This window comes from Homarus americanus, unplaced genomic scaffold (assembly GCF_018991925.1).
Source record: "Homarus americanus isolate GMGI-L3 unplaced genomic scaffold, GMGI_Hamer_2.0 scaffold23617, whole genome shotgun sequence".
Classification (NCBI taxonomy): Eukaryota; Metazoa; Arthropoda; class Malacostraca; order Decapoda; family Nephropidae; genus Homarus; species Homarus americanus.
The window spans coordinates 2124942-2138564 of NW_024720711.1; the positions used below are offsets into that span (position 1 = coordinate 2124942).

The window sequence follows — 13623 nt, forward strand, 5'->3', positions numbered from 1 at the left end:
TTAATTTCATTTGTATATTTAGAGTGAAATTATATATTTCTTATTTATTAGGGATGAAATTTATTATTTGTGTGTAAATACTGTATGTGAGATTGGCAATATGAGTTATCTTTACAGTGCAGGTGAAGGGAAGGTGATATAATAGTGTAGTACAGTTTATATTAAAATAATTGACACTTTTTCAATTAGAATGTCATAAAACCACATGAGGGATTCTCAAATAAATTTATTCCAATGAAATCAATCCAGGTATTCCCTGATTTATGAAAGGGATCCATTCCTGAAAACCTTTTGTAAATTAACTTTTAGTTAATCGGATCACATTTTCCAGTAGATTCCCATTGTAAAAGCTGGGATAAAAAAAATTTATATATATATATATATATATATATATATATATATATATATATATATATATATATATATATATATATATATATATATATATATATATATATATATATATATATATATATATATATAATTTATCTTGGCTTTTATAATGGGAATCCCCTCGTTTTACGCTGGGGGTTACGTTCTTGAAAACCACTGCTTGATTAAAAAGGGTGTAACACATGCGTCTTAGTTCCACTTTCTTCATTTTTATGCATATACTTGATGTCTTAAGTTAATAGTTTGACAAAGAAAGTGTTATAAAAGGCAGAATACTGTACTGTACAGTATATAACTTGGCTTGGTGACATGCTAACTACTGTACCTGTATGAATTAAAAACATTTTGTCTGGTGAGTGTTTGATTGCTGTATATCAACATGTGCTGTACACTACTGCATTTTGTTAATCATAATTTCCCCTTCAACAGGTATAATGATATTCCGCTGGTATACGATAAAGATATCCAGCAGAAGCTAGTAGGCAGCAAGGTTGATGAGTACATGGCTCAGCACATCTCTCACCTCTTCATCAGGGACTCCATATCCCTCTTCTCAGAGAGAATTCATCAGGATGATGCCAGGGAGATGGATCACTTTGAGGTAGGACGATTATAGTTATAGTTGGTCGAGATGTTTATTACTACTGATGTATATGATTTTTTCTTAGACATATACAGTACTGTATTATTAAAAATGATAAAATTATTCAATGGAATATTTCACACATATTACAAATACAACTTTGAACATCACCCTTCACCTCACACATGTAGAGTCAGCGAGGTGGAACTTGCGACAAAATGTTCTGGTTTATGGAGACATCTGGAACCCCCTCTGTCAGTTGACTGAAAATGCATAAAGGAGGGCCACCAGATTGGTGTCTGTACTTTGGCACCTCAGTTATCCAGAGAGATTAGATCACCTGCAACTGCCAAGCTTATACTACAGACGGGCAAGGAGTGACCTAATTGAGGTGTATAAACATCTCGGAGGGCACTACTCAGTTGAGTGTCCATACCTGGAGCTGGCGGACGCCCGCCCCACAAATGGTCACAGCTCAAGGTTGAAGAAGCCACAAAGTCCAGAAAACTGTGAGGGCAAACTTTTTCGGAGTGAGAAATGTGTACACTTGGAACAACCTGCCAAAGAGTGTTGTGACGTTACCAAGTGTGAGCTCTTTCAAGACCATACTTGACCAATACTGGAGCAGGTTCAGATGCATACAGTAGCCAGTGCATGCCCAGTACTTGCCAACAGTGTGTAACAGAGATGTGACTGACCGCCCAAGTGACTAACAAGCCGATCAGTGGCAAGGAGGATGAAAGTAAAAGTAAAAATATGTTTGTCTCCATACCCCAGAACATTTTGTCCCAGAATATTTTGTTACAAGCTCCACTTGGCTGACTGTACATCATCTGTCTTATCACACTTTTTCCACTGACCTTCGGTGCAGGTAATAGGGTCCACAAACAGAAATTATTCATTTTGGTTTTGGAAGTGAAATCAGTTATGTGAAAGAAAAAGCAGAAATTATGTTTAAAATATCAAAATTATTGGGTAACCCATACAAGCATGGAAACGACCATAAAACATTCATGATGATGATCTGAATATTTTATGAGAAACCCTTACTATATTCAATACATATACCTCGACTGTAACATCTAGCCTACTGTAAGTGTCAAAGACAATTTTGTGTCCATCTTCTTTTTCTATCTCAAGCTTTATGTCTATTATATCAATGTACAAATGTGATACAATGGAAAACTCTCTTTGTTTTTGCAGAATATTCAGAGCACCAACTGGCAAACAATGCGGTTCAAACTTCCACCAGTTAACAGTAACATTGGCTGGAGAGTTGAGTTCCGACCCTGTGAAGTTCAGTTAACAGACTTTGAAAATGCTGCCTTTGGAGTGTTTATTGTGCTGCTCACTCGGGCACTGCTTACATTTAAACTTAACATGTTAATTCCTATCTCAAAGGTAAAGTTTTCATATGATTTACTAACTTGTAGAAACTTATGATTCAAGTCTGTTACGGTATTACGTCTATGCTCAGTACAGTAACTGTATAGTGCCGATATATTATTAGAGCATTTATGGTATATCAAGAAAAATACTATTAGAAGATTTATAGTATGGCATGTTAAATTTATTGATACTGCACATAGTTACTGTAAATAAAATGTAAGGTATTTCTACTTCATGAAATTTCCATATATAGTGAAGTATATTTAAAGTTCTTCCACAGGTTGATGAAAACATGGCGAATTGCCAGAAGCGAAATGCTGTGCTGGAACAAAAGTTGTGGTTCAGGCAGGAAATTTTCTCTCGTGACTGCGACAAGGGCGATGATGCTTGTCAGATGACCGTCAGTGAAATTATCAATGGAAAGGTAAAATTGGTAAAGCTTTCTCAGTATCTCGAGGTGTGATTTAAAGATAGAAATAGTATACAGGCCCCCCCCCCCAAATTCGCGGGGGTTTGGTTCTCAAAATGTCCGCGAATAACATTTGCTGGCCCGGGAGGGGGTTACATTTTCACTTGTTTACAAAGAAATGTATATTCCCTTTGTGTTTGCCCTAAGGACAATAATTTATTTTACCTGTAGTATTGTATATGTGTATGTGTAGACACACACACACACACACAAATAAATAATGAGAGAATACTCTCACAAATAATCAGAAACAAATTTATTAAAAATGTTAGTCTACCCTCAAGTCAGTGTTCTTTTACAGTACTTTATTAATAGAGCACGGACTTGAGGGCATACTGTCACATTTGTAATAAATTTGTTTGATTATTTGTGAGAGGATTTTCCAATTATTATTTATTTGTCTGTGGTTTGTGTGTGTGTCTACACACACACACACACACATTTACAATACAGGTAAAGCAAATTACTGTCTCTAGAATGAATTGCTCCCTCTCCCAGCCGCGAAAATGACAGCAACTTTAAAACCACCCACAGACATTTTTGGGTACATCCAGGGTGTCTTCTGCAAATAACCAAGAACTGCGAAGTAAAAATCAGCGAACTTGGGGGACCCCCCTGTACTTTGCACCATATGTCATACAGGTTGTACCTCTCTAGTCTGGCATTCTGTGGTCCGGAAACTCCCGTGGTCCGGAACGATTTTAGTTTGTCCAATAGGTAGATGGGCACTTTTTTTTTTTTTAACTTATCTGAATTATTATTATTATTACAGGATTATTACATTTTTGCCCCTCAGGCCCCAATGTGGGTCAGTGACCTATGCCCGGGTGGGCTAATCCCCGTAAAAAAACAAAAATAAAGCCGCGGGAAATTAAGGTTTGTTTACATCCGGCAGTTCGGCTGCTCTCTCTCTCTGCTTGTCTATACAGAGTACAACATTTAACCCTTCAATATATATAAGCAGTAAATAAGTGTTGCTTTCATATTCTTATGTAGAGTAATGACGATATGTTTTCACATGTGCGCACTTACATACGCGCAGTCTCGCTTTTTTTTTTACCATTAATGGTTAGCTACTTATATTGTTCCATTTATTAACATTAAATAACATTACAGGTACTTCAAACAACCATATTAATTTTTTTACATTAATTTTACTACAGCTACAATCAGGGTCTTATTTTCTTCAGTTTTATATGTAGAACCAATCAGTCACTGGTTTTGTAAGCTTTAACAAAAACAATGCCGGCAGCCGTCTCGTCTCCTCGAGTGTTTTAATATTCCACGTATTATTAATAAATTGTATTGTTAATTTTGCACACACAAACATTAATTCAATAAAAACAAATTTAGAAACATTAATTAAAATATATTTGAACAGTAAATAAGTGTTGCTTTCATATTCTTATGTAAAGTAATGACGATATGTTTTCACGTGTGCGCACTTACCTACGCGATCACTCTTTTTTTTCTTTACCATTATCGTTAGCTACTTCTATTGTTCCATTTATTAACATTAAATATCATTACTTAAAACAACCATATTAATTTTACTACAGCTACAACCAGGGTCTTATTTTCTTCAGTTTTATATGTAGAACCAGTCAGTCACTGGTTTTGTAATCAACGAAAACAATGCTGTCTCATTTCCTCGTGTTTTTATATTCTACGTATTGTTAATGAATTGTATTGCTCATTTTGCACACACAAACAGTAATTCAATCAAAAAGACTCAGTAATAAACAATAATGAATCTTTTGTACATAAGAGAAATAACGCTGTTTACACGATTGTGCACGTCGTCTGAACGTTGGTGGGCCGTTCAAACCCGTCGAAATTTGAGTTTCCGCCGTCAAAATTGTTAAATGTGGTTTTTTTGTGTTTAAATAGAAAACGTTGAATTAAAAACTCGCGAAATTTGAGAAGCTACTGTACGACATTTAACCCTTCAATATGTCTTCAAAGAGACCATGAAGCAGAGAAAGTGGTGCTAGTGCTTCCAAGCGTAAGCACAAGTCACTATCTATCCAGGAAAAGGGTGAATTTCCATGGTCCGGCACCGGTCAGGTCCCGAGGTTGCCGGACTTGAGAGGTACAACCTGTACTGTATTTTAGTGGCCTTCTCCTGGTGATAAGACATACCTTGGTTCATGGTTCTTGCTGTGACTGATTACATCTTTGTACATCAAAGTACTGTACTGTAGATGGCAATATTTATTTGCCCAGTTTCATTGGTAGGGAGTCCTGGGCATTAACATATAAACACTGGAAGTAATGAAGCAACACCAATAAAATGGAGTACAAAATACAGACCTGCAAAGCCCATGATGTAGCCTTATTGACTCACATGACAAACCCATCATATTATGCTTCCTCATACAATAGCAGAAGTACATACTGTAGCTATCTTTCTAGTCAAACCAAATACCCCACTTGCAAAGTAAATGATTTCTATATTGTGTGGGCATTGCTTTTGAAGGGCAAAAAGACTGAAGGAGTGAGTAATGGTCACTCACCCCTGACCACCTGACTGGTCAGTTCAACACAGCTCTTATTTTTTACCTATTAGCATTCTTGCTGCTGTTTTCAGGAAGATGATTTGAAATATTAAACCTTTTATGATATTTAGGTTTATTAGTGGATGATATTAAGTGGCAGCCATGTCTTCACTTGTGCTTAATTAAAAAGAGGCGCATCAAACACCCTAATACAATAAATTGTTCATTATTATTACGAGAAGTACAACCTTGCTTGTGTATTCCATGAGTTCCATTATGCTATCAACATGTGGCAATGACATGTCTCCCACAGTGTTAGTCAAACACTTGATACACAGATCATAATTCACGTTTACTATTGGAAGGGATTCCACCTACCGTAGTTTTGATAATTCGACCATATATGATACCTTTCAGGCAGTTTGGTGGTCAAAGCTGGGATTTTCTACCGTGCCCATAAAATTTACTCCATAAGGAAGGATTTAGTGTATTTCCTCTGTTTTGATCAACGATATCAAGGAAATCCATCAGAGGGTCCAAGTTGTTGGGGGATCATATGGAGGATAATGAGAATATTCCAAAGGTAATTATTACCTTTAAAGTCTTGTTTTTCCTTTACAATTGTTCTTATCCACACACCTGAGCTGCATTCTCTAAGACAACCCTCTATGCCTGTTCCTTCTCTTCAACGACGACTCTGCCTCCTATCGCCTCTACACATGACCCCACCATGTCTCATTCCCCTAGATCTTTCAACTACAGTACATTGTTATTCTTCAGCTCATCAGATTTTATTTATTTTTTTCATTCAGGGAGAAGAGTTTGTGGGATTAATCCCTTTGGTGCGCCAGTATCTAGGAGCACTGGACATGGACGCTGACACAGCATGCACCATTGGTCAGTACTTAAACTTCATTAGTGCCAGAGCAGCTGGTACTGCCAAGACCACAGCTGCCTGGATGAGGAACTTTGTCACATCACACCCAGAATACAAGTAAATATTAATGTTTTAAGTGTTGTAGTGTAACTAGTTTACAAGGTAGTTGTGTTACAAGTTTACTATGTAGTGTTGTGTAGTGTTACTAGTTTACATAGTATAATTGTGCAATGTAACTTTTCAGTTTTATAGATATTTTACATTTAAGTTGTTAGTGATGTGATGTCTGTACAGCTCCTCCCAACTCTGTTAATAGTGGTTATTAGGAAAAAATTAACAAGGAAGGAATGACTGTACATTATGTTCAGGTAAGTGAACAAATTAGTATAAAAACAGAACGAAAAGAAAATTCTTGCCTATAATACTCAACTCCATGTGGTGGCAATTGAAGAGCCAACAGTATTGTAATGATTTTTTCAAAATTTTTTATAGTTTCATTACAAGTAACAATAAACGAGGCAGCTGGGCAGGCGAATTGGCCACGTAATTTATAGCCAAGGCCTTGGCTAGAACCGCCTTCATAAATACGCCCCTTGTAGGGCGGACGTCTGCCAGCTCCAGTTATGTGCATTTGACCGAGTAGTGCCCCCCCGAGATGTTTATACACTTCGATTTGGTCGCCCATCGCCCGTCTGTAGTATAAGCTAAGCAGTTGCCGGCGCTCCAATCTCACTGGGTAACTGAGGTTCCGTAGATGAGGCACCAGTCGCCTGTTTTAGCTCATAAAATTCATACAAATTACCAGGCCAGAATATAATTTACATTGCTGGAATTCTTATAATTTGGTGATCATTTTGAATATAAACATCATATATTTTGCTTTAAACTTACAATTTTTAGATAAAAAAATTTCTCTAGGTAACTATGGTATCTTTTGTCCAAAATATATGACATTTATATTCAAAATATTCCTGGTCTTACAAGGAATCCAGCAATGTCAATTATATTATTCTAACTTTAGTTTGAGGTATTATTTATTAAAATTTAGTGGTTATCCCACACATCTCCTTGGGATGGTTGGTGGGGGGGTGGGGGGGAGGGAGGGACCAACCGACCATCTGTTACCGTGTGAAGAATTATTATTTTTTTTTATTAACTGAAGATATTTGTTTTAGCTCATAAAATTCATACAAATTACCCGGTCAGAATATAATTTACATTGCTGGAATTCTTATAATTTGGTGATCATTTTGAATATAAACATCATATATTTTGCTTTAAACTTACAATTTTTAGATAAAAATTTTTCTCTAGGTAACTATGGTATCTTTTGTCCAAAATATATGACATTTATATTCAAAATATTCCTGGTCTTACAAGGAATCCAGCAATGTCAATTATATTATCCTAACTTTAATCTGAGGTATTATTTAATACTAAATGTTAAAAACTCTGGAAGGGAGGATTGGTGGGGGGTGGGGGGGAGGGTTGGGACTGACCGCGCGGTTGGAAGAGGGGGGGAGGCAAGGTGGGGTACTTTGATTGACAGATAGTGTCGTGAAGATTATTTTTTTTTTATTAACTGAAGATATTTGTTTTAGCTCATAAAATTCATACAAATTACCCGGTCAGAATATAATTTACATTGCTGGAATTCTTATAATTTGGTGATCATTTTGAATATAAACATCATATATTTTGCTTTAAACTTACAATTTTTAGATAAAAATTTTTCTCTAGGTAACTATGTTATCTTTTGTCCAAAATATATGACATTTATATTCAAAATATTCCTGGTCTTACAAGGAATCCAGCAATGTCAATTATATTTTCCTAACTTTAGTTTGAGGTTATCCCACACATCTCCTTGGGACGGTTGGTGGGGGGTGGGGGGGGGGGAGGGAGGGACCGACCGACCATCTGTTAGCTGGCTGTGTACTGTAGTGTGAGAGGGGGAGGGAGTTGAGTCCATTATTTGAATGGACATTAACTTGGCGACTGTATTTCTCTTAAGTATTAATTGTGTGCATGTACCATCATAAAATTAAGATGTTATTTTTACTACAACATAGGTATGTGCCTTCAAAAAGTGGAGTTTGGGGGTCGGGCCGGTTTCTATTGGAATTAATCCCATATGTTCTGTTGTTCACCAGATTTCATAACATGAGACCCTCTGGGTTCAATTGACCGCGTTAATGGGGTACAACTATATTTTTTTTTTTTTTTTTTTTTTTTTTTTATGCTAGGCCTCACCATTTCCTCTAATATGTCATGGAAGCCACACATCCACAACATTGCTAAAGCTGCCTCCCAAAAGCTGGAAATGCTGTACAGATGCCGTAGCTACTTCACTCCTGAGCAGTTGCTTCAAGTTTATTCGTCCTAACTTGGAGTACTGCTCTCATATCTGGGGGTGGTTCTTCTTCTGTCCAACTGTTAGTTGATAATCTCTTCGCTGCAATGTTGCTTCACTCTCTATTTTTTACAGGTACTTTAACGGGCAATGTTCGGTGAATTTGACATCTTGTGTACCACTGGCAAGGCCTTGGGCTCGTAACACTCGTCTTGCCCGCGGTGCCCTCTGTTTCTCTGTGGATGTCGGTCACACTAAAATAACCTGTTATAGTACATCCTTCTTTCCTCACAGCCAAACTGTGGAATGCTCTGCCTTCTGTGTTTCCATACTCATACAATCTGTCTCGCTTCAAAAAGCTGGTTTTCTGACATCTTCGTGGTGTAGATTAATACATTTTCTTTTTCTTTTTACTCTTTATTTTTTCGCCCCCTAGGCCCCGTTGTGTGTCGATGACCTGCGCCCTGGTGGGCTATTCCCCGTAGAAAAAAACCCTCAGGGACCAGATGAGGTGACAATACTACAGGCGGGGAAGCACCTTACTCTTGAAAATTGTGACGAGCGATGGACTATCCAGATATTTAAACGACCTTCTTATAAGACCTACTAGTCTCATTGCCTGATTCACCTTCTTCTCAAAATGGCCCAGAAACATAAGTTCATTGTCGACATACACACCTAGGTCCTTTTCACATTCGGTCTCCGATTAATGCAGTCTCTTCATCCTGTTGGGACATGTGATACGCCTCCTTACTATTTGTGCGACCTAGGTGCAAACTTTTGCACTTTGTGACGCTGAATCTTAGCAGCCATTTGCTTGACCATTCTTGAAGCTTATAGAGGTCTTTCTGCAACTCTCCACAGTCTCTTTGGTTCTTAATTTCCTTTAATAACTTGGCATCGTTCACAAACATTTGTATGGAGGAGTGTATAGCTTCTGGCATGTCATTAATGAAACAGACAAACAACAATGGGCCAAATACATTGCCCTGTGGAACCCCGCTTCACAGGTTAACATGATCATTTCGTACCATTTATCACCACACACTGTTTGTGGTCATGCAGAAAGTTTCCGATCTACATGAGGACACTTCCCCAAATCCTGTACCTTTCCAGTTTGATTCTCAGCCTTTCATGGGGCATGCTGTCAAAAGCCTTGGCAAAATCTAGGTATATACAGTATTGTCAATATTTTCAAACATCTAGCACCTCGAGTAATTTTATTAAGAAGGATCTTCCCAGCATAAAACCGTGTTGGCATTCTTTTACAAGATTGTTTCGTAGCAGATGTTCCATCATGGCATCTCTTACGATGCTCTCTAGTATTTTGCATACTATGCTGCTAAGGCTCACTGGTCTATAATTATTTGTGGAGTGATGATCACCCTTCTTGAATATAGGACTCGCATAAGCCATTTTCCAGACATTGGGGACCTTTTGCTCCTCCAGGCATTTGCAGAATAGGATCTTAAGGGGTCTGCAAGCTCGTTAACAGTTCTCTTAACACTCTGGGGTGTACCATACCCGGGCCGGGACTCTTGTGAATCTTATGCTTTGACAGTTTATTTCTTCTAACCTCGTCCGAGAGCACAATGTGGGTCAGCACTGTGTCAAACCGTCTTTCCTTAAATGCATGTTGCCATTGTTACATATACTGTAATGAAACTATAAAAGTTGTGGAAAAATCATTTCAGTAATCTAATGTGACTTAGAAATAAATAAAATGTAATATAAAACTATAAAATTAGACATATGAAGAGCATGTATGTGTATTCTGTGTGGGAGGTAAGCGTAAGTGTGGAAGCAGTGAGCAGTTTGTCAATAGTACAACTGGCAACTCAGCTGGTTAGGCCTTCTTCTGTTAAAATGCACACCACACAACCACCTCTGCTGTAAGTTACTTTACCATCTTTGCCACTGATTGTTAAGATGATTTTAGCAGAGAATGTATAGGAAAAATAATGAAAGCCTAAAAAAGCAAAAATAATACAAGATGGTAATACATGTTGCCATTGTTACATATAATGAATCTATAAAAATAATTTCAGTACTCTGATGTAACTTAGAAATAAAGAAAATATAATATAAAACTATAAATTAAGAAATATGAAGAGCATGGGTGTTTTATTCTGTGTCTCTAAGATGCAGTGGAACTCTCCTGTGCCACTGTAGAGACCCTTTGCAGCCAGTAGTGGAATGTTGTCAGACGCACATACACAATCTCCCTTGCAATCCGCGGAGGGGATTAGTGTACTGGTTTCTCTCCTCCCATTTAATGTCCTTTAAAATATCAGCAGAATTCCTTCATTGCAAACCAGGTTCAGTAGAAAACACCATATGTTCTATGTTATACTGTATCTCTCTCCTGGTGACCTTAGAGGCCCCTGTTGAGGATACATTCATTTTTACTGCCTGTGATAAACTCTTATTTAGACGAAGGTGGGGAAGCCCTACTCCTAATAATCTTTCTTCCTTCTCCTCCAGTGTGGTGTCCTCGGAAACTCAGAAAACTTGAAGAGGAGATATGTTAAGTATATCTAATTTTCCTGAAGATTCCATGACTTAGATGTAACTGAAGCAAAAGTTTATCCCAAACCAAAAAAGTTAAGATAATCTTCCAATAATACATTACTGTACAATGGAACTGGTGTGGTGAGAACACCCTGGGGAGATCTATGCCTTGTAGTTCACCAGTGAATTTAATTTCTTGTGTGGTTAAAACAAACAAAACTTTAAGGTGTAAATCTACCTAGGAGGAGTAGAACCCATGGTGGTGGTGTCATCCTTTCTCATCTATCAGTTCCTGACTGCCTTCTGTCATTAAACCCAAATCTTCAAGCAGTAGCAGTTGATATTTCCTGACATCGATTATTTACAGTGTGTTCTCGATACCTGCTCCCAATTATACCATTTCCAAGAGGTAAACTTGATTCTCTCTTACAACAGCTTCGACTTTCTTCCTAATTTTGAAGGATTTTGATAGCCACCACCAGTTAAGGGGTGAGGCTTCCTCAAACTCTTAAAGAGGTGAAGAATTGATGGAAATATTCAGAGAACTTGATTTATGCTTTTTCAGTGATGGGTCAGCAACTTTATACAGTACAGTACTACTGTATCAACTTACAGCACCTCCAGATGCATAGACCTTCCTATTTGCTTGCCAGATCTCCTCTTGGATTTCTCATAGAAAGTGGAATCTTATATTTTTGTCAGTGACCACTGTCCTGTCCAACTTTGCCTCTCAGAATTTATTCCATCTTCTTTTCCCTTCAGGTTGGAACATGTTCCTTTACAGACATAAACTTCTATTGATCCCTCTGACCAGTGATTAAATGTTTTCTTATGTGGAGTTCAAGATGCTGTTACAACCACCATACCTAAATTTTGGGGAAAGCTGGAATGTGAAGATGTTAAATATTTCCAATGCTTTACACATGTATTTTCTTTTATGTCACACATATGAGACAATTTTATCTATTAAGGTATAACATTTTTATGAGAATGTGATTTGTGATTAACCATTTTAATGAACTATTTTGTATCAACAGGCAAGATTCCGTTGTGAGTGATGGTATCGCCTATGACTTAATTATTGCATCCAGTGAAATAACACAAGGCAAGCAAGAGTGTAAGGAGCTGCTGGGTGGAACACCCAAAACTAAAACTTCAGAGGATATACCTAAGGCCATGAAGAAGATCATACAGATGACCTGTATGGCCCCACGGAATGCCGAGTGATCACCCTTTACAACTTGTATTTTTCTGCATTGTCACCCGAGTTTAATGCCATGTTTCAGGCATCACATAGAATATGGACACAGCAGGTTTTAGCAAATTAAGTAAATATCAATAGCAGTATAGCTTCACAGCCATCCTCCAGATGTAACTGCTGGAGGATGATGATAGCATACTCCTTATTAACCCATCTTTAGGTGGTTAGCCACATGTAACCAAAGGGTCATTCACTAAAGTGGTGAGTGCTGAAATTGGGACCAGAAAATGTCTTCAAACCCCAATATCTCAAGGTTTTACTGTACCGGAGAAAATAATGTAAGCAGTCAGTATCTTGTTCGTCACTTGTCAAATACACAGAGCCAATTGACATGCAGAATCCTCATCAATTTAGTTGAAGTGTCCTAATCTCCTAAAAATTTCATAGTTGTATACAGTATATCCAAAAAGAATAGAATAAAACTGGAGGATTTTTGTACCAGTCCCTCTGGTAAATAGCAGTCTTAAACTGATCTTTGTGAACTTTATCAAATGCAAAATAGATATTAAAGATTTCATCTATCAAAGATTAGTTGTAGATTTTTTCTTATTTCATTCCATGTACTTGGGCTCATGTTTGGATAGTTTGGTGTCAATGGTTTACTGTCACAACAAAACCTGAAGGTTTCATCTTTTAGTTTTGTAAGTCATTCCAAAATGAGGGGTCTGGCAGTACTGTATTGACCTTCAAAGAGTGCAATTTTTTTTGGTGAAATTTATCATATTGTGAATAGGTGAATTTTTTTTTTTTTTTTTTTTTTAAATATCACATTTTTCACTGAAACAAAATAAGGTGGAATGTTGCAGAAGGTGTTGGGTTTCCTCTTTTACTGAGTGCATGGCTTCATTTCTTCTTTTTTTTTTAAATGAAAGGAAAAATAAAAAAGGGTTTGTCAAATAACCCAAAGCATTTCTTTAAGACCTCTGTTCTTGCGAGTACTTCATGACAGTTTCCAGAAACACCTTACCACCAATGTAACACAGAGAGGTCCAGCAATTCATAAAATGGTTCACTCTCTATTGAAACTGGTGTTGATTTGCTTACGATCTATATCATTTCAAGCAAGAGTTTTGAGGCACAAAATGCAGGAGTTGAAACTTACTTTTCTGGCTTTTGGATACTAAGTGAGAGGCCCTTGATATTGCCTACCACTCAGCACCCCTGGCACAACCTGACATTACCAGTGAACTTGTATTGTTTAGCAGCAACAAAGACACATCAGTGAGGACAGTGTTGGTACTGCCTAACAGCTCCTCACCTAATGGAATCACAGTTCTGAACTTGTGATC

General features: G+C 37.4%; 1 protein-coding gene across 3 annotated transcripts in view; it reads left to right on the forward strand.

Moving 5' to 3' along the window:
- The window catches only part of LOC121860732 (glutamate--cysteine ligase-like), a 37000-nt gene extending 24135 nt beyond the window's left edge, over nucleotides 1–12865 (forward strand). The window contains exons 7-12 of one of the 3 annotated variants that reach the window (XR_006087922.1): nucleotides 823–994; nucleotides 2180–2377; nucleotides 2646–2789; nucleotides 6145–6326; nucleotides 11047–11165; nucleotides 12111–12242. Coding sequence is in view for 2 of the 3 variants with exons in the window: in XM_042358059.1 (XP_042213993.1) it covers nucleotides 823–994; nucleotides 2180–2377; nucleotides 2646–2789; nucleotides 6145–6326; nucleotides 12111–12300 (886 nt within the window). In the remaining variant the exon portion in view is untranslated. Of the gene's footprint in view, nucleotides 1–822; nucleotides 995–2179; nucleotides 2378–2645; nucleotides 2790–6144; nucleotides 6327–11046; nucleotides 11166–12110 lie in introns of all 3 variants that reach the window. The other 2 variants (XM_042358060.1, XM_042358059.1) reach the window with 2 other exon arrangements.
- Nucleotides 12866–13623: the final 758 nt, after the last annotated feature.